At 46.4% G+C, this 22,468-nt stretch overlaps 1 protein-coding gene across 4 annotated transcripts in view; it reads left to right on the plus strand.

Annotated features, from left to right (window-relative positions):
* The first annotated feature begins 10,848 nt into the window (after positions 1–10,848).
* The window catches only part of GFRA1 (GDNF family receptor alpha 1), a 240,058-nt gene continuing 228,438 nt past the window's right edge, over positions 10,849–22,468 (plus strand). For all 4 annotated transcript variants that reach the window (XR_016306269.1, XR_016306268.1, XR_016306267.1 and 1 more), the window contains exon 1: positions 10,849–11,107. Coding sequence is in view for 1 of the 4 variants with exons in the window: in XM_089653034.1 (XP_089509160.1) it covers positions 11,068–11,107 (40 nt within the window). In the remaining 3 variants the exon portion in view is untranslated. The remainder of the gene's footprint in view (positions 11,108–22,468) is intronic.

Here is a 22,468-nt window from a genome sequence, read left to right on the forward strand (position 1 = left end):
ATCTTTATGAGTTGCAGCACACTCAAGTGTGCTGAGCAAAAATGCAGCATGTCCTTTTTTTTCATTTGTGAACAAAGCCGTGGGACATATGGCAAATTGTCTGCACTCAGACTGCTGGTGTGGAGGAGCTGTGACCGCGCGGCCTCAGACCTGTGCGGTGGGCGATTCTTCTCACACGATCTATAAATAATGGCGTTTTCTTTCATGATACATTATCCCAGGGCCCGACAAATCCCAGGCGCCAGGTCCACATGGAGACTAGAAATTGCTTCCTGGCGCCTGGGTCCGCACACTGTCTCCCACTGACTTCAATGCAAAAACGCCTCTCTTTGACTTCAAAGCAAAATTGCCTCCCAGTGACTTCAATGCAACGTCACATCCCATTGACTTCAATGCAAAAATGCTTCCCTTTGACTTCAATGCAAAATTGTCTCTCATTGACTTCAGTGCAAAGTCACGTCCCATTGACTTCAATGCAAACAGACCTCCCTTTGACTTGAAGTGTTACTAAACCTTGGACCCTGCATCCACTATATCTGGTCTCCCTGGACCCTGCAGTCACTATATCTGGTCTCCCCGGACCCTGCATTCACTATATCTGGTCTCCCCGGACCCTGCATTCACTATATCTGGTCTCCCCGGACCCTGCATTCACTATATCTGGTCTCCCTGGACCCTGCATTCACTATATCTGGTCTCCCAGGACCCTGCATTCACTATATCTGGTCTCCCTGGACCCTGCATTCACTATATCTGCTCTCCCAGGACCCTGCATTCACTATATCTGGTCTCCCACAGTACACACAACATGGAAATGCAATTATTTTAGTAAATATAAACTGCTAAATACTTTTTCTCATCAGCAGTTAGAGCAGTCTTGTGACTTCTATCAGTATCCAGCCAAGCACTGGTTAAAGCTTTTAGGAGGAGTTTTATTTCTGCTCTAGGAGGTTGCAGAACCCCTGACCTCTGTCTGCATAGTGTTGATTGGCCCTGTGCTGACCACATGCACTCTCCCGAGAAAAAAAAAAAACCTCTCTAACAATATTATTATTATTATACAGGATTTATATAGAGCCAACAGTTTGCTCAGCACTTTACAATATAATGGGAGACAATACAGCAACGATACAGTTCAATACAAGAGGGTTAGGAGGGCCCTGATCCTTGGAGCTTACAATCTAGGATACACACCAAACTGAGCATGTGCAAAATGCCTACGGTTCAGCCTGGAGATAAGTGGTGGTTGCTTGAAAAAGGGGAGGAACAGAGAAGACAGGATCAAACAGCCTTTTTACACAATGCAGAGGCTTAACCCCTTATGTTCCACAGTGAATACAACAAGCATGCTTTACTGCATATACAGACTGATTTTACTGTTGTGGGTTTAGTAACACTTTAAATGCAAAACTGCCTCCCTTTGACTTCAATGCAAAAACACCTCCCTTTGACTTCAATGCAAATTTGCCTCCCATTGGCTTCAATACAAAGTCATGTCCCATTGACTTCCGTGCAAAAATGCCTCACTTTGACTTCAATGCAAAAATGCCTCCTTTTGACTTCAATGAAAATTTGCCTCCCATTGACTTCAATACAAAGTCATGTCCCATCGACTTCCACGAAAAAGGCCTCGCTTCGACTTCAATGCAAAAACGCCTCCTTTTGACTTCAATGCAAATTTGCCGCCCATTGACTTCAAGGCAAAAACTCCTGTCAATAGCAATCCTATGTGAACAGTCCACATGCCACTCTATCACTTATGAGTCTAGAACGCACCACTACAAACTCGCACAGGACCCTTTTTGTAATGGCACTCAAAACGCAATGCATGTGGATCGCATCTGTGTGAACCACCTCAATAGGAACACATAATATCTAGCCTGTGATGAGAATCTGTGAGTTTGAAAACGTATCCAGAATCGTATGTGTGAACCAGGGCGGCTCCATTCACACCTGGATGTTCTGGGACCGTGGCAGAACCACTGCGATCACAAAACGCAGGTTCAGGTGCCATTATCTTCAGTGGCACCTAAAACCATGATTGTCGTGCGGCAAATCACATCACGTGAAGCTTGTTGTCCAAAAAGTTGCCTTGCCCCCGGCGCTGACAACCCACGCTCCTAACTTTTTTAGCTGGCTCCTAGATTCAAAGCACATTAGTCAAGCCCTGCGTTAACCGTGATTGCATCATTTCACAATCAATAATGGAGATCCAATCAGTCCATGTTCATGTCATTTCACAAGTCATTCTGAGTCTTCCGAAATCTGCAGCTCCCATTAACCCCTTCCCTCCCGGCACTTATACCCCCTTCCCTCCCAGCACTTATACCCCCTTCCCTCCCGGCACTTATACCCCCCTTCCCTCCCGGCACTTATACCCCCTTCCTGCCCAGGCCAATTTTCATATGTCGCACTTTGAATGAGAATTGCGCGGTCGTGCAACGCTGTACCCATATGAAATGTTTATACTTTTTTCACACAAATAGAGCTTTCTTTTGGTGGTATTTAATTATAAATTTTATTTTTTGCACTATAAACAAAACAATTTGAAAAAAAAAATTTTTTCTTTGTTTCTATTATAAAATTTAGCAAACAGGTAATTTTTCCTCCTTCACTGATGTGTGTTGATGAGGCTGCACTGATAGGCAGCACTGATGAGGTGGCACGGATAGGCAAAACTGATGGGCACTGATAGGCTGCTCAGATGAGGCAGCACTGGGGGGCATTGATGAGGAGGCACTGATGATGCTGCACTGATACACAGCAATCATGGGCACTAATAGGCGGCACTGATGGGTCACACTCATGGGTGGCATTGACTGACTGAACTGACTGGTGGCACTGCTGGGCACTAATGGGCAGCACTGCTGAGCAGCACTGATGGGTGGCATTGCTGGGTAGCACTGCTGGGCACTGATCATCAATGCACTGATTATCAGTGCCCTGACGATCAGTGCAGATGTCCTCTGTGACATTTGCCGGTTATCAGCAGTATTTTCCTCATGTTTTTGACAGTGTGAGGAAAGTGCACTTTACTCGGTGATCTGCTCTGTCATTGGACACAGCTGATCTCGTTGTAAAAGGCCGCTGTGATTGGACACAGCTGATCTCGTTGTAAAAGGCCGCTGTGATTGGCCTTTCACCTCATCGTGTGATCAGCTGTGTCCATAGGACGCCCCCTGGGTCATAGGCTTTTTTGAGTTTGGGCAAGGACACAGGGGCCCCATGATCCCCTATTGCCTGGGGGCCCCATGAGTTGTCAGTCCGTCCCTGGTGTCAGACTCCATTTCATGGGCCATATCAGTATTGTGGTTGCCCTCAAAGAGCCGGTTATATCTGTAAGACTAGATGTCCAGAGCACCCCCATCCCCATTACATCAGATGTCAAGAATCCCACACCCTCCCTAACATCACTGTGCACCCCCTTTGGGGGCAGATCTGGAAAGCAGAAAGTGCCGGGTCTGGAGGAGGACCAGAGGAGGAGTAAAGTCAGTTACCAGAGTCTGCTGAATGCTGGGACCAGAGGAGGCAGAGATGGGGGGGTGCTGCAGCTGCACTGAGAGGTGCAGGATTTGGCAGAGGAGTTCTATTCTCCTCTCTGCTGCCAACTACTGAGAAAAGGTGGGGTGGAGACAAGGGGGTACCTGCAGGAGAGGTGCAAGGGCCACATGAAATGGCCTGGAAGGCCAGATTCGGCCCGGGGGCCTTGTGTTTGACACCTGTGAGCTAGATGATGCTGGGCGTCCTCTGGCCAGGAAACGAGGAGGGCTCTGTCTGACTTCTAATGCACATTGTGAGAAGCTCACAGTATGCGGTGAAATCAGAGTGAGTGATTTCAGTCCAGGAGAGGAGCCAGTACAACTAGAGGGCAGGCTGGAGGTCATCCTTGATGTATGTATACATGGAAATGTTACACAAAAAAAAAAGGAAAACTAATTCAAAAAATGTGTGTGTGAGGATGTGGTGCTCCCCGGAACCCCCCCCCCCCCCGACACGGAGCACACGCAGCAGCCAAGGAAATGCTGCAGTCAGTTCTCTGTAGAGGCCGCTGCGCCCTCAGGCAACGCTCACTCTTTATTGGCTTTCAGTCATTTCTTACAATGAGCGCCAGAGATCAGAGCGCGGGGACAATCACACGGGCACGGGGTGCCCATCACACAGCTCCCTTCATCACTCCCAGGAGGAGGGAGCTGACAAGTCCACCCCCGCCCAATGTGGAACTACAGATCCCAGCATGGCCGCTCAATAAACTCTCCAATAGGTTGGTTTGCCTCTAAAAGTGGACCTGTCACCAGAGATGTTTCCCAATGCGAAGTGCGCCATGCTCAGCGATGTGTCAGTGTAACACTTCCAGGTATTTTTTAACTGGACTCCCCCTGACAATGCCTGCTGATTTCCTCTCCAGAAGGACAGCACCATCCTTGTTCAGGCATCATCTGATGCAGGCTCAGAGATGACACAGTCATGTAAATCCTGGTGCCCATGGTTATATCAGGGTCAGTTCACTCTATGCCCTGAGCTGAATCGCACAGGACCGCGCTGTGCAATCATGCGCAATTCATCTGCAGCTCTGCGCAGTCAGGTTTCAAGTCCATTCATTTGACTGGGATGAGATCACACCACAGCAAAAGTAGTGTATGCACTACTTTTTGAAACGCACAGCAATTACATGGCATGGTACTTTCTACCGTGTGATTTGGTGTGGATCAGTGCGGGCAAAGGCAATGCTACTGGCATTTGGAGTGTCGTTAAAGGCTCGGTCACACTAGAATGCAGTGCTGGAGAGACACGGTCCCATGCAGCTTCCCACACCACATTCCGATTGCAATGCCCTTGCGATTTGCTTCGGTGGTCAGTTAAAAGTTGATGACGCCACAAATGCATTGCGCTTGTCTGCACTGGCCCACACCAAATCGCATTAGAGAAAGTGCCATGTGATGCAGTTGCTGTGCGTTTCAAAAAGTAGTGCATGCACTACTTTTGATGCGGTGCAGTGCGATTTCCCACATGGAGTATACGGGGCAACCGGGTGCAGGAACTCTGGTGCTCACTTGGAGTATACAAGGCAGCCGGGTGCAGGAACTCTGGTGCTCACTTGGAGTATACGGGGCAGCCGGGTGCAGGAACTCTGGTGCTCACTTGGAGTATACGGGGCAGCCGGGTGCAGGAACTTTGGTGCTCACTTGGAGTATACAAGGCAGCCGGGTGCAGGAACTCTGGTGCTCACTTGGAGTATACGGGGCAGCCAGGTGCAGGAACTCTGGTGCTCACTTGGAGTATACGGGGCAGCCGGGTGCAGGAACTCTGGTGCTCCCTTGGAGTATACGGGGCAGCCGGGTGCAGGAACTTTGGTGCTCACTTGGAGTATACAGGGCAGCCGGGTGCAGGAACTCTGGTGATCACTTGGAGTATTGGAGACAGAGAAGCGTGATTCGTCACTCCAGAGAACATGTCTCCACTGCTCTAGAGTCCAGTGGCGGTGTGCTTTACACCACTGCATCCGACGCTTTGCATTGCACTTGGTGATGTAAGACTTGGATGCAGCTGCTCGGCCATGGAAACCCATTCCATGAAGCTCTCTATGCACTGTTGTTGTGCTAATCTGAAGGCCACATGAAGTTTGGAGGTCTTTAGCTATTGACTCTGCAGACAGTTGGTGACTTCTGCACACTGTGCGCTTCAGCATGTGCTGACCCCGCTCTGTCATTTTACGTGGCCTACCACTTGGTGGCTAATTTGCTGTTGTTCCCATTTGCTTCCACTTACGCGTGGAGTATTTAGTAGCCAGGAAATGTCACGGATGGACTTATTGCACAGGTGACAACCTATCACAGGGCCACACTTGGAGTCACTGAGCTCCTGAGAGCGACCCATTCTTTCACAAATGTTTGTAGAAACAGTCTGCATGCCTAGGTGATGATTTTATACACCTGTGGCCATGGAGGTGATTGGAACACTGGAATCACATGATTTGGATGGCTGGTCCAATACTTTTGGCAATATAGTGTATGTTATTTAGCTGTGTGGCTGGAGTTCTACTTTAAGCCATTGAATAATGGGAATTCTCATACATAGGCCAGAAAAGACAGTATTGACTTTAAACCACAGGGGTGGAAATGGCTGGATGAGAGGATACAATTGTCTTGAACAAGAGCCAATACCCATCAGCAATATAATCTCCTAATTTCCCAGCTCCACCCGCCCATCAGCCTACAGGAAATTAACCGCTTTCTGTCCACTTGGCCGGAGCCTCCCAGAGACCTTAACCCCCACCTCAGTGTGATCCATGGATCGGATCCCCTTGTAGAAGAACTCAGATCAATAGATTTCCTAGGCACAGTGGTTGACCTCTGGACCTCCAGGACAGAAGGCCATTGTACAGGCTGATGGCATTGTCAGTGGGACTAGGAGGGGACACTTTGTATCCTGTGCTGGGAACTCTTCCAGAATCAACTCAACTACTGAGGACAGAATGTTTGTTCTGCTTCTCAATAAAGTGACAGATCTCAGATCAAAGACAGACCCCTCCTATCCCTGCCTTGTATTATCCTCTCAACTAACCTAGGTGCTACCAGGGCTTGCTGGGACTTCTAGTTCCCCAATGGGGAGACAGAGCAGATTTAAAGTGTGCGCTCTTATTAGCAGAGCCTGCTCATCTTATATCAATTAATGCACAATATGGTAATAAATATGCATAATATAGGAAATGCCAACCCATTCACTAAAATTCATATAATCTTTAATTGTTTTTAAACCATATTTTATTTATTGGAAACATTTTTTTTGTTTTGCTTTTTACATGAAATACACATACACATCACAAACATCCATTGCAGTGTACAGGGCTGTGCTGGTACTAGCAGTACTTTGTGCAGGGTACTGGGCTGTGCTGGTACTAGTAGTGCTTCATGCAGGGTACTTGACTGGCTGGTACTAGTATTGCTTCATGCAGGGTACTGGGCTGTGCTGGTACTAGTAGTGCTTCATGCAGGGTACTTGACTGGCTGGTACTAGTGATACTTCATGCAGGGTATTTGGCTTTGCTGGTACTAGTATTGCTTCATGCAGGGTACTGGGCTGTGCTGGTACTAGCAGTACTTTGTGCAGGGTACTGGGCTGTGCTGGAACAAGTAGTGCTTCATGCAGGGTACTGGGCTGTGCTGGTACTAGTAGTGCTTCATGCAGGGTACTGGGCTGTGCTGGAACAAGTAGTGCTTCATGCAGAGTACTGGGCTGTGCTGGACCTAGGTGCGCTTAATGAAGGGTACTGTGCTGTGCTGGTACTAGCAGTACTTTGTGCAGGGTGCTGGGCTGTGATGGTGCCAGTTTTGCTCTTATGCAGACTGGGTTGTGCTGATACCAGTAGTGTTCTTTATAAGATACTGGGCTATGGTGGTGCCAATAATTATCCTGTACAGGGTACTGGGCTGTGCTGGTACTAGTAATGCTTCTGCGCAGGGTGCTAGGCTGTGCTGGTACTAGTAGTGTTTCTGTGAAGGGTGCTGGGCTGTACTGGTACTAGTAGTTCTTCTGTACAAGGTACTGAGCTGTGCTGGTAATAATAGTACTTCATGCAGACTGGGTTGTTGAACTGGTAATAGCGGTACTTCTATGCAGGGTCATGGGCTGTGCTGGTACTAGTAGTGCTTCTGTGCAGGGTGTTGGTCTGTGCTGGTACTAGTAGTGCTTCTGTGAAGGGTATTGGGCTGTGCTGGTACTATAATGGCTTCTTTACAGGCTACTGGACTGTGGTGGTATCAATTATTCTCCTGTACAGGGTACTTGGATGTGCTGTTACTAGTAGTGCTTCTGTGCAGGGTGTTGTGTTAGTACTAGTAGTGCTTCTGCGCAGGGTGCTGGGCTGTGCTGATACTAGTAGTGCTTCTGCGCAGGGTGCTGGGCTGTGCTGATACTAGTAGTGCTTCTGCAAAGGGTGCTGGGCTGTGCTGATACTATTAGTGCTTCTGCAAAGGGTGCTAGGCTGTGCTGATACTAGTAGTACTTTGTGAAGGGTACTGGGCTTTGCTGGTACTAGTAGTGGTTATGCGCAGGGTGCTGGGCTGTGCTGGTACTAGTAGTACTTCGTGCAGAGTACTGTGCTGTGATGGTACTAGTAGTACTTCATGTAGGGTACTGGGCTGTGCTGGCACTAGTAGTACTTCGTGTAGGGTACTGGGCTGTGCTGGTACTAGTACTTCGTGCAGGGTACTGGGCTGTGCTGGTACTGGTAGTACTTCGTGAAGGGTACTGGGCTGTGCTGGTACTAGTACTACTTCGTGCAGTGTACTGGGCTGTGCTAATACTAGTAGTAGTTCATGTAGGGTCAGGGGCGGACTGACAACTCATGGGGCCCCCGGGCAATAGGGGATCATGGGGCCCCTGTGTCCTTGCCCAAACTCAAAAAGGCCTATGAAAAAGGTACCTGGAGCAACTCATGGGGCCCCTACTAACCCCGGGCCCTCGGGCAGTGCCCGAGTTTCCAAATGGTCAGTCCGCCCCTGTGTAGGGTATTGGGCTGTGCTGCTACTAGTAGTACTTCATGCAGACTGGGTTGTTGTGCTGGTACTAGTAGTGCTTCTGTGCAGACGCAGATCCAGCATAAATGTGCTCCTGCTTTGTCACCCACACTTCTGATGAAGACTAAAAGTGGCCTTTTCAACACACCTGACACTGGTATGGTCCATTGTTGTCACTGTCAGGACCCCCACCACCCTGAGGAATGCCATGTAGATATTGCAGGAAGTGGCTGCCAAGGGGATGCAGGAGATCAGCAGCCCTGAGATGTAACAAAGGACGAGGAAAGGGTGAAAGCAAAGATTGTGTTGCTCATAACACAAATAGCAAAAGAAATGTCACCCGGTTGGGTTTACAACTACTTTACTCCATACACCGTATATATGTATATAAACCAGCTTCTCTTTCTGATCTGTTATGAAGGATACAGATCGGTCATCCTCATCCTTTCTGCTGAGTCAGTAAGCTAGAACAAGCATGCAGCCAGTGAAAGGTGTGAATTCCTCCAGGATGAAGATGAGAGATCCTCCATGCCTGTTCTCGGGCTCTATAAAGCCGCATGGAGTGCGCAGACGATGATCCCTCACGGAGGTGGGGGAGGTCGGGGGAGAAAACCCTCCAAACCTCTACACCAGGGGAGAAAAGGGGGGAACTTTCAAACTCTATCTAGCCTCCTATCCCCCCTTACCCCCTTCTCCTGCCCCCCTTTCTTGCCCCCCCCCCCCCAATTCCGCCCTCTTAATTCCTCCCTCTTCATTCACCCCTCTTCTGCCCCCCTTTTCTTCTTCTGCCCTGATATCACCAACCATCTATGACCCCACTTCTCACCCTTCTAATGCTAGTCTGTACCCCCTCTCCCCCCCTTTCTGATGCCAGGCTGTACCCCCTCTGCCCCCCTTCTAATGTCAGTCTGTTCCCCACCCCTTTCTGATGCCAGTCTGTACCCGCATCTGCCCCCTTTTCTGATGTCAGTCGGAACCCCCATCTGCCCCCCTTCTCACTTTTCTGATGCCAGTCTGTACCCCCTCTGCCCCCTTCTCATGCCAGTCTGTACCCCCTCTGCCCCCTTCTCATGCCAGTCTGTACCCCCTCTGCCCCCTTCTCATGCCAGTCTGTACGCCCCTCTGCCCTGTTTACTGATGTCAGTCTGTACCCCCCTCTTCCCCCCTTTCTGATGCCAAGCTGTACCCCTTCTCCCCCCTTCTGATGTCAGTCTGTTCCCCGTCCCCCCCTTTCTGATATCAGTCTGTACCCCCCTCTGCCCCCCTTCCCATCCTGCTGATGCCAGTTTTTACCCCCTCCTGCTATCTTCTAAGTCTATGATCCCCTTCCCACCCTCCTGATGTCAGTCTGCACCCCCTCTGCCCCCCTTCCCACCCTCCTGATGTCAGTCTGTACCCCCCTCTGCCCTCCTTCTCACCCTCCTGATGTCTGTCTGTACCCCCCTCTGCCCCCCTTCCCACCCTCCTGATGTCAGTCTGTACCCCCTTCTGCCCCCCTTCCCACCCGCTTGATGTCAGTCTGCACCCCCTTCTGCCTCCCTTCCCACCCTCCTGATGTCAGTCTGTACCCCCCTTTTCCCCCCTTCTCACCCTCCTGATGTTAGTTTGTACCCCCTTCTGCCCCCCTTCCCACCCTCCTGATGTCAGTCTGTACCCCCCTCTGCCCTCCTTCTCACCCTCCTGATGTCTGTCTGTACCCCCCTCTGCCCCCTTCCCACCCTCTTGATGTCAGTCTGCACCCCCTTCTGCCTCCCTTCCCACCCTCCTGATGTCAGTCTGTACCCCCCTTTTCCCCCCTTCTCACCCTCCTGATGTCAGTTTGTACCCCCTTCTGCCCCCCTTCCCACCCTCCTGATGTCAGTCTGTACCCCCCTCTGCCCCCCTTCCCACCCTCCTGATGTCAGTCTGTACCCCCCTCTGCCCCCCTTCCCACCCTCCTAATGTCAGTCTGTACCCCCTCTGCCCCCCTTCCCACCCTCCTGATGTCAGTCTGTATCCCCCTTTGCCCCCCTTCCCACTCTCCTGATGCCAGTTTGTACCCCCCTCTGCTATCTTCTAATTCCAGTCTGTACCCCCCCTCTCACCTTCCTGATATCAGTCTGCACTCCTTCTGCCCTCTATTTCTGATGCCAGTTTGTACCCCCCCTGCTATCTTCTAATTCCAGTTCTCACCTTCCTGATATCAGTCTGCACCCCTTCTGCCCTCTATTTCTGATGCCAGCCTGTACCCCCCTCTTTCCCCCTCCTGATGCCAGTCTGCCCCCCACCCCCCTCCTCCTGCAGTTGCCCCGCCCCCGGACCCGCCCCTCCAACATTCTCCGGACTCCGGGAGTCGGTGCTCAGTTGGCACAGTGTACCTGGCCGGGATCGGAGGAGGTCGGTCGGTCGGTCGGAGCGGTGTTGGATTATCTCCCCCTGGATTGTTGTGGATAATTGCCCCGTGTGGAGTACAGACCCGGAGCCGTGTCCCCTGGATGTGCCCGATCTCTGGATGGATGTGGATGTTGTCACCCCGGGAATATTACCAACACCGACCTGCTGAGCTGTAACCATGTTCTATGCCACCCTCTACTTTCTGCTGCCTCTCATGGGTGAGTACCGGGGAGGGGGAGGGGGGACTGGCACCGGCACCCACCATGTGCCAGGGAGAGAGGACCGGTACTGGGACCAGCCAGACTGTGCCCGGGGAGAGAGGACCGGTACTGGGACCAGCCAGACTGTGCCCGGGGAGAGAGGACCGGTACTGGGACCAGCCAGACTGTGCCCGGGGAGAGAGGACCGGTACTGGGACCAGCCAGACTGTGCCCGGGGAGAGAGGAACGGTACTGGGACCACAGAAACTGTGCCAGAGAGAGGGGACCGGTACTGGGACCAAATAGACTGCCAGGAGAGAGGACCGGTACTGGTACCATACAAACTGTGCCGGGGGAGAAAGGACCGGTACTGTTACCATACAGACTGTGCTGAGGGAGAGGGGACCGGTACTGGTACCAGACTGTGCCAGGGGAGAGAGGAGAACTATAATGGGACCACATAAACTGTGCCAGGAAGAGGTGACTGGTTCTGGGATCAGCCAGACTACAAGGAGAGAGGGGACTGGTACTGGGACTATACAGACTGTGCCAGAGGAGAGGGGACTGGCACTGGGACCATATTAACTCCCAGGGGAGAAGGGACCAGTACTGGTACTACACAGACTGTGCCAGTGGAGAGAGGAGAACTATACTGGGACCACAGAAACTGTGCTAGGAAAAGGTAACTGGTTCTGGGACCAGCCAGACTGTGCAAGGGGAGAGGGGACTGGTACTGGGACTATACAGACTGTGCAAGGGGAAAGGGGACTGGTACTGGGACTATACAGACTGTGCAAGGGGAAAGGGGACTGGTACTGGGACTATACAGACTGTGCAAGGGGAGAGGGGACTGGTACTGGGACTATACAGACTGTGCAAGGGGAGAGGGGACTGGTATTGGGACCACAAAAACTATGACAGGGGAGAGAGGACTGGTACTGGGACTATACAGACTGGGAGAAGGGACTTGTACTGGGACTGAGACTATACAGACTGTGCCAGGGGAGAGGGGACTTGCACTGGGACCATATTGACTGCCAGGGGAAAAAGGACCAGTACTGGTACCACACAGACTGTGCCAGGGGAGAGAGGACCGGTACTGGGACTACAGTGCCAGGGGAGAGAGTTCGGGTATTGGTATCAGCCAGACTGTGCCAGGGGAGAGAGGTCCGGTACTGGTACCATATGGACTGTGCCAGGGGAGAGAGGACCGGTAATAGGACCATACAGACAGGAAGCCATCCTTGGCACCGATACACCTTAGACGTAGAGATGTCTGGCAGTAATACAAACTGTGCCAGGGAGAAAAGAGAAATGGTGGGGGTACAGCGCCAGGAGAGAGACTGCCACTGATACAATGTTACCCTGTTCTACACAGTGCCAGGGACAGGCTGGGTGAATGTGGGGGAGGGGGTCTGTGTATACACCACATATCACTGTGCATCTCTGTAGGAGGGGATATACACTGTGCCAGGGACAGGCTGGGTGTAGGTATGTACTGTCATCTGACAATATGTATCACTATAGAGCTGTGCCAGGGCACTAGACTGGTACCAGTCCCTCCACTACTGGGACACAGTCCATACCAAGAGGACCCAGGACTCATGGATACAATGTATGAACTCCCTGGATATGGATACAATGTATACAATCTGTGGATATAGATACAATGTATACATTCTGTGGATGTGGATACAATGTATACATTCTGTGGATGTGGATACAATGTATACATTCTGTGGATGTGGATACAATGTATACATTCTGTGGATGTGGATACAATGTAAAAAAAAAATAGAAGAGATAATATCAATATATAAATTATCTGAATACAGATACAAGTGTTTCAAGATATAAAGCCTTTGCTTACAAAGTCTCTAAGTGCAGATACAATGTATCAGTGTATAATAAAGTCCCTTGATATGAATACCACGTACATAATGTATAGCCTCTGGATATAAATACGATGTATCTCAGGTTAGACATACAATGTATTACAGAACAAAGTATCAAAGTATTAGGACATAGAGGGTATCAGCATAAAAGGTAGCAGGACACACACCAACACACACTTAGATAGATAGATAGATAGATAGATAGATAGATAGATAGATAGATAGATAGATAGCTATAGATCCAGTGTATACAAATAATAATAATAAAATCTCTTTATACAGACGCAATGTATTTGTGTATAATAAAATCTCTAACTATTGATGTATCTGGGGATCATCTATAGTCTCTGAATATACATTGATCAATATGTAACAACACAAAGTATTAGGGAACATAAATACATCACTAACTCTCTGAATACAAATACAGTTTTATAAATATATGCAGTATCAGGACACATATAACTTATCAATGTGTAGTCTGTTGCTATAAATCGAATGTATCAGTAGATAAAGTCTCTGGACACAGGCACAAGGCGTAGTTATATAATAAAGTCCCTGGAAATAGATACTTTGCCTTGTTGCTATCAACTGTACAAGATGTATAGGATGTAGAGTCAGTCAGGGGATAGGCAGGACAGAAAAAGGACTTTATCTATTGTGGATGGATGGAGATGCATAGGATGTAGCGTTGTACAAAGTCAGGGACCGGCAGAACAGAGAAAGGACTTTGCCCATTGTGGTTGGATAGAGATTCATAGGCTGTAGCGTTGTACAAAGTCAGGGGACTGGGAGGACAGAGAAAGGACTTTGTCCATTGTGATTGGATGTGGTAGGATGTAACGTTGTACAAAGTCAGGGGACCGGCAGGACAGAGAAAGGACTTTATCTATTGTGGATAGATGGAGATGCACAGGATGTAGCGTTGTACAAAGTCAGGGACCGGCAGGACAGAGAAAGGACTTTGTCCATTGTGGTTGGATGGAGGTGCATAGGATATAGCTTTGTACAAAGTCAAGGGACTGTCAGGACAGAGAAAGGACTTTGTCCATTGTGGCTGGATGGAGATGCATAGGATGTAGCGTTGTACAAAGTCAGGGACCGGCAGGACAGAGAAAGGAGTTTGTCCATTGTGGCTGGATGGAGATGCATAGGATGTAACGTTGTACAAAGTCAGGGGACTGGGAGGACAGAGAAAGGACTTTGTCCATTGTGATTGGATGTGGTAGGATGTAACGTTGTACAAAGTCAGGGGACCGGCAGGACAGATAAAGGACTTTATCTATTGTGGATAGATGGAGATGCATAGGATGTAACGTTGTACAAAGTCAGGGACCGGCAGGACAGAGAAAGGACTTTATCTATTCTGGATAGATGGAGATGCATAGGGTGTTGCGTTGTACAAAGTCAGGGACCGGCAGGACAGAGAAAGGACTTTGTCCATTGTCGCTGGATGGAGATGGGGGAATCTCGCCATTATGTATGTGGAGGAGGACACCCTACATAGAGAACATGTTCCTGTAGAGAGGGAACCGAACCTTGATACAATGTATTCGTGTAACATCTATGTCAGGAAACTCACATATCACATTGTACATAGAAAGTATATAGTGACTGGATATATTTGCATTCTGTCGCTGTGTAGAGTAATCGGTCATATATACAATACATCACTGTATATAGTTTGATATATACAATACAATACTGTATGAAGGGGATACATCTAAATACAATGTATCACTGTAATCAGAGCCTGGGTATAGATACAATATAGCACCATACAATGTGATCACAACTAGAATATAACATCCTATTGAGTATATATATTCAGAATGGGGGTATGAGAGTAATTCTACCCATTGTATACAGAGATGAGGGATCGGAAGAGTATCACTATATAAAGTGACTGAATATGATACAATGTATTACATCACAGCATAGAGAGTGTATGAAGAGTATATACTGCCTGTACAGAGAGTGTACGAAGAGTATATACTGCCTGTATAGACAGTGTATGAAGAGTATATACTGCCTGTATAGAGAATGTATGAAGAGTATATACTGCCTGTATAGAGAATGTACGAAGAGTATATACTGCCTGTATAGAGAATGTATGAAGAGTATATACTGCCTGTATAGAGAATGTACGAAGAGTATATACTGCCTGTATAGAGAATGTATGAAGAGTATATACTGCCTGTACAGAGAATGTATGAAGAGTATATACTGCCTGTACAGAGAGTGTATGAAGAGTATATACTGCCTGTATAGAGAATGTACGAAGAGTATATACTGCCTGTACAGAGAGTGTACGAAGAGTATATACTGCCTGTACAGAGAATGTATGAAGAGTATATACTGCCTGTACAGAGAGTGTATGAAGAGTATATACTGCCTGTATAGAGAATGTACAAAAAGTATATACTGCCTGTATAGAGAGTGTAAGAAGAGTATATACTGCCTGTATAGAGAATGTACGAAGAGTATACACTGCCTGTATAGAGAGTGTAAGAAGAGTATATACTGCCTGTATAGAGAATGTATGAAGAGTATACACTGCCTGTATAGAGAATGTATGAAGAGTATACACTGCCTGTATAGAGAGTGTACGAAGAGTATATACTGCCTGTATAGAGAGTGTATGAAGAGTATATACTGCCTGTACAGAGAATGTATGAAGAGTATATACTGCCTGTACAGAGAGTGTATGAAGAGTATATACTGCCTGTATAGAGAATGTACAAAAAGTATATACTGCCTGTATAGAGAATGTATGAAGAGTATATACTGCCTGTATAGAGAATGTACAAAGAGTATATACTGCCTGTATAGAGAATGTACGAAGAGTATACACTGACTGTAAAGAGAGTGTACGAAGAGTATATACTGCCTGTATAGAGAATGTACGAAGAGTATATACTGCCTGTATAGAGAGTGGAAGGAGTGTATATATTGAATACATAAAGAGAGTGTGGAGAGTGCATACTGACTATACAGAGAGTGTAAGGAGTGTATATACTGCCTGTATATAGAGAGTGTAAGGAGTGTATATACTGCCTGTATATAGAGAGTGTAAGGCGTGTGTATAGTGACTATACAGAGAGTGTAAGGAGTGTATATACTGCCTGTATATAGAGAGTGTAAGGAGTGTGTATAGTGACTATACAGAGAGTGTAAGGAGTGTGTATAGTGACTATACAGAGAGTGTAAGGAGTGTATATACTGCCTGTATATAGAGAGTGTAAGGAGTGTATATACTGCCTGTATATAGAGAGTGTAAGGAGTGTGTATATTGTATATAGACTATGACTATAGACTGTCACATACACATGTACACTGTATCAGTATGGACTGTGGATGGTATGTATGTATATAGTGAACAGGACATCAGTGTATGTAGTGATGGGATGCAGAGTACCTCTGGATAAACCACTTGTAGACTTGTCAGACTCTCCATAGACCACATTATGGGCTTGACACTTGCTATTCCTTCTACAGCACAAAGCTGAACTGCTGCTGGATATCATGTATTCATATTCTGAGGATACAAAAAAATGAGAAAGAAATTTGGAATTTTTTTATGTTTGAGATCAGGATGGATGCAGACAGAAATATTGCCTATATACAGTATATATCCACCAATGTCAGCATCCAGCATCAAAACGCCCTGGAAAACACAGACAGCTACAATGTGCTATATTTAAAAAAATATATATAAATAAAAAGTAAAAAAAGAAAAACAAAACAACTCAATGAACCCTGTCACCTTATGTAAGTTATCTCGGCCTTTTGCATGCAGACATGTGAACAGGTGAAGATTTGCTAAGCCATAGGGTACAATGAGATCTAATTCTGAATACAGAGCCTGGAAGTGGATGCATGATTCCTGCTGTGTAAACAGAATGGATACAGCACATCCCCGGGTGAATCAAAGCATCTGGATACAATGTATTCTCAGGACAGAAGTAGATGTAAACCTTGCTAAATGAGCTTGAAGCTTGAGCTCTGTGCACTGTGTATCATAAACATTTTTTTCTATAACCAATTTATAATTATAAACATTTTTTTATTGCTAAAATACTTATTTGCACCTTTTTTTATGCATGTTCCCTTCTCACTGCTGCAGATCTCCCCCGGCCTCTTTGGAGCCACTTTCCCTGTGACAGGGTGTCAATGCAAATTCATAAATGGGAGACAGGGACAGAGCATTGTCACCCTATGCAAGGAAGTTCCTGAAAAAGGACTTTTATTTCAGGATCACCATGGAATATTTTCAGGAAAGCTGCAGATTAAGATTTAATATGACTTTTGAATTAACATGTTAAAGTTTCTATGAGATTTTCTTATTGGGTTTACATATTAATGGTCTAGTGCAGCAAATAGAAGAAACTGGATACGATGTGTGCATGGGAATCCGGTGAATAGATGCAGAGCCAGAATACAATGTATACAGAGCAATGAAGGACTTGTAGAGTTAGTGTATAGTGTGAGCTGGTGTAACATTACTGCCTGGGGGGTCAGAGGCTGGGAGGGGCCCGGGCTCAGTATATAGTGTCTGCAGCTGTGTATATAGTAATGGTGGTACATTACAAAGAAAAGCATGAATGTCCATGTATGCCTATATACAACCCCCAGTATCACTTATCCCTGACAATAACACTTTACCTAATCCCCCCACCAAACATTTCCACCCAATACCTAATCCAGGCCTAAACTTAACCCCTAAATCTTTATCTGACTTAAACTACACCTAAAAATGAACCCCCAACCCCTTAGCACCTAATTACCCCTCCAAAAAATAACTAATGGCTTCAAAAATTGTACTTGCCTTATTACACAAAAAACTAATAGCCCTGTGCCAAGAGGTAGCGGTGCGACCCCCAGCAGTCATGGTCCAGGGTGCAAGTGTGTTAGTGGAACCAGTATATAGGGTATAATACTGGAGCATTGCTGGGAATGTTCTGGAATACATGTAAGTGCTGAATATCATAGTCGGTGAATGATTCTGGGGATCTACTGGAACCAGTTTATATAGTATAATTGACAGTAATAGAGCATTGCTGGGGATGTTTTGGAATACATGTTAAATGCTGAATACCACAGTTGGTGAATTGTGCTGGGGGTCTACTGGAACTAGTTTATAGAGTATTATTGGTAGTAATGGAGCTTTACTGGGGATGTTCTAAAGTACCTGTTAAGTGCTGAATATCATAGTTGGTGAATGATGCTGGGGATCTACTGGAACCATTTTATAGAGTATCATTGCCAGCAATAGAGCATTGCTGGGGATGTTCTGAAATACATGTTAAGTGCTGAATATCATAGTTGGTGATTGTTAAGGGGGTCTACTGGATCCGGTTTACAGGGTATTATTGGTAATACTGGAGCTTTATGGGTGATTCTCTGTAATACATATTAAGTGCTGAATATCATAGTTGTTGAATTGTACTGGGGATCTACTGGAACCAGTTCATAAAGTATTATTGGTAATAATGGAGCTTTACTGGGGATGTTCTAAAGTACAGGTTAAGTGCTGAATATCATAGTTGTTGAATTGTACTGGGGATCTACTGGAACCAGTTCATAAAGTATTATTGGTAATAATGGAGCTTTACTGGGGATGTTCTAAAGTACAGGTTAAGTGCTGAATATCATAGTTGTTGAATTGTACTGGGAGTCTACTGGAACCAGTTTATAGAGTATTATTGCCAGTAATAAAGCATTACTAGAGATGTTCGTTCTGAAATACGTTAAGTGCTGAATACCATAGTTGGTGAATTGTGCTGGGGGTCTACTGGAACCAGTTTATAGAGTATTATTGCCAGTAATAGAGCATTACTGGGGATGTTCTGAAACAGGGACGGAATGGCCATTCAGAAAATCAGGCACTGCCCGAGGGCCTGGGGTCAATAAGGGGCCCCATGAGATGCCCCTGGTACCTTTCATAGGCTTTTTGGGTGTGGTTTGAGTGTGGGCGAGGACACAGGGCCCCTTGATCCCCTATTGCCCGGGGGCCCCATGACTTGTCAGTCCGCCCCTGTTCTGAAATACATGTTAAATGCCAAATACCATAGTTGCCGATTTGTACAGGGGATCTACTGCAAACTGATTTCTAGGGTATTATTGGTAATACTGGAACCTTACAGGTGATTTTCTGAAATACATCTTAAATGCTGAATACCATAGCTGGTTAATTGTACTGGGGGTCTACTGGAACCAGTTTATACAGTATTATTGGTAGTAATGGAGCTTTACTGGGGATGTTCTGAAGTGCATTTAAGTGAACAATACCAATCCCATAGTTGCTGAGCAGTACTAAGGTACTAACAGAGCTGGGATCTAAGCAGTGCCATATTTAAAAAGGGGCAACTGCTCTGGCCCCCCCCCCCCTGACAGAAAGGGGCCCCTTCTATACAAAAATTATATAAAAATTGTAAATAAATATCTAAAATAATAAAAAAAAAAATAATATCATATAAAATGTATATTTAAAAATTATGTTCTTTTATTAAATGTATCTTGGGAAGTAAAATTTAGCCAGCCATCTCGTGGCTCAAGTGAACCAAGCATGGAGCACTATGACTGTGTGCATGTGTACGCACATGACCTCAGAATGACGTTGTGTCATGCATTTTAAAAATGTGTTAATGTCAATGAGAATGTAAATGAACTCTGTGTATGAGGTGCCCCCCCCCCCCCCCCTCAACCTATAGTGCCCTGGGCCCCCCAATGTCTAAATCTGGCTCTAGGTCTAGGGTGTTAATGTAGTCAGTATGCAGAATTGGTTCATTATTGGTGAAGCTGTGGAGTACATTTGTAGTACTGGATATATAGTTGGTGAAATTACTGGGGTATACTGGAATCAGCTGAGCAGTACTAAGGTACTAATAGAGCTGGGGTCTAGGCAGTGGAAGAATTATAAGAGAGCAAAAGGGGCAACTGCCCTTCCCCCCCCCCAACTCAAAGGGGCCCCCTCTATACAAAAATTGTATTAAAAAATATCAAATAGACATCTAAAATAATAAAAATAAATAATAAACTAATAACAAAATGTGTGTTTACAAATTACTTTCTTTTATTAAATGTATCTTGGGAAGTAATATTTAGCCAGCCATCATCTGTAAAAGTTTTCACTCTGGACTGGTATATTATATACTTTTTTTTTTAAAATGAATATTGGTGGCTCAAGTGAACCAAGCATAGAGCACTATGACTCTGTGCATGTGTATGCACATGACCTCAGAATGACGTTGTGTCATGCATTTTAAAAATGTGTTACTGTCATTGGGAATGTCAACCAACTCTAACCAACGAACCTATAGTGCCCCGGGCCCCTCAAAGTCTAAATCTGGCTCTAGGTCTACGGTGTTAATGTAGTCAGTATGCAGAATTGATGCATTATTGGTGAAGTTATGGAGTACATTTGTAGTACTGGATACCAGTAAGTATTATAGTTGGTGAAATTACTGGGGTATACTGGAATCAGGTTAGAGTATTCAGTTGCTGGTTGGAGTCAATAATGAATCCTTACTGGTCAGAGGGTGGGGTGTTACCAGGGGTGAACTGACCATTTGGAAACTCGGGCACTGCCCGAGGGCCCGGGGTCAGTAGGGGGCCCCATGAGATGCCCCTGGTACCTTTTTCATAGGCTTTTTTGAGTTTGGGCAAGGACACAGGGGCCTCATGATCCCCTATTGCCCGGGGGCCCCATGAGTTGTCAGTCCGCCCCTGGGTGTTACTGCAATACAGTATGGTGGAATACAGTGTGCATTGAGAGGCCAGTATGTAGAGCTTTTACAGTGTACGATACATACTGAAATTCATAGACAGGCAGAGTGTAGCTTTGTATTGAACGCTTTCCTGCAGCTTCACCTTCAGGACAGAGAAGTTCACCTCCCTTGGGCTCCCCACATCTCCTATTCCCCCCATTTTGTGACTGTGGAAGTGGATCTGTGTGCTAGGAGTCAGGCACAAAGGGTGGAATGATTACAGAGCCACACTGCACAGCATTAGGTAAAGCTCGGTGCAGGATGGGTTATAGATGAGTTATGAACAGCAGTATCCAGCTGTCTGTATGGGGCACACAGCAATAGAATTGTGTATGCTCCCAGGGAAAGGCTACAGAGGAATAAATAAAAAACAGAGGGGCTGTGGATTCCCCACAGCACATACAGGGGGCGCTGTGTGGATGGAGACCGCACTGTGGAAGGGGTCCACACTATGTCACCAGCAGGATTTGGAATTTGTACTTTGATCTGATGACTTTCAACCTATAGAAGTAATTTGGCTTGTTTTTGGGCCAAGTGTGACCAACATTCAGTAGGGATAGATATTGGCTAATTGGTTAGCACTTCCACTTGACAGTACTTGGGTTGTTGGTTTGAATCCCAACCAGGGCTCCACCTGCCAGGAGTTTTCATGTTCTCCCTGTGCCTGCATGGGTTTCCTCCCACACTCCAAAGACATGCTGGGAGGTTAATTGGAACCTGTCTAAATTGACCCTAGTATGTGTATGTATGAATGTAAGTTAGGGACCTTAGATTGTACACTCCTTGAGGGTTAGGGACTGATGTGAATGTACAATATATGGAAAGTGCTGCGTAAATTGATGGTGCTATAGAAACACCTGAAATAAAAAATACTGACTCAGGTACCTGACATCAAAAAGCCTTTCCTTAGGACTGATATGGGCAGGGACAAGAACCTTTGGAACCCAAAGAAAAAAGGCCAAAGTGTGCCCTTCCCTCCCATGAGCTGTGAACTACTTCAGCAGCATAGGTTTCAGGTTTGGCCTTTTAAGGCTCCTCCTGCTGAAATACCCAAAGTGGCCTCCTCCTCCTCTGCCTACCCCTTGGCCCATCCCTGGTCAGAGGAATTTTCATGAGTATGATTCATGTTCTAGGGGAAATACAGACACTCCTTATTTTAGACACTGTGATAAATAATATGGAGCTTTTTCACCTTTGGCTCCATAGACAGCACCCCCATGGTGTTTGCCCCCATCAAAGAGCAAGCAGGGTGGGCTGTGCCATAATTACCAATCGCCATTAATCCATAACGCTGCTTTCACCATGATGCATGGATTTTATTTTCAGTGACTTTTATCTCTGTTCATGTCACTTGATACACTCTTATACTATTAAATCTTACCGTATTATATGGCTTCATACAGCTATATTTTACAGGAAGTGGCAGGCACAAATTACATGATCTGCTAATTGTTGGATTTACCATTTCGATGGACTTTATGGATTTTTAATCCCTATGAGTTCTTACCTTGGATACACTCATCTTCCTCTGGAGCGTTCCTTATTTGAGAACTTGGTATCAACTTTCTGCTGTAATATTGTCAGTGATCACCAGGGGTCACTAGAAGTCATAGCAGTCCCCCAATATGTGAAATGCCTGGGATGTTCATAGGACAGTGTATAGACCCCTGTGCATGGCGTGGGTCTGTATTAGCACTGCTTTTCTCCCTGTTCAA

This window comes from Staurois parvus, unplaced genomic scaffold, assembly GCF_062004578.1.
Source record: "Staurois parvus isolate SC_StPar_1 unplaced genomic scaffold, SC_StPar_1.0 ptg000697l, whole genome shotgun sequence".
Lineage (NCBI taxonomy): Eukaryota > Metazoa > Chordata > Amphibia > Anura > Ranidae > Staurois > Staurois parvus.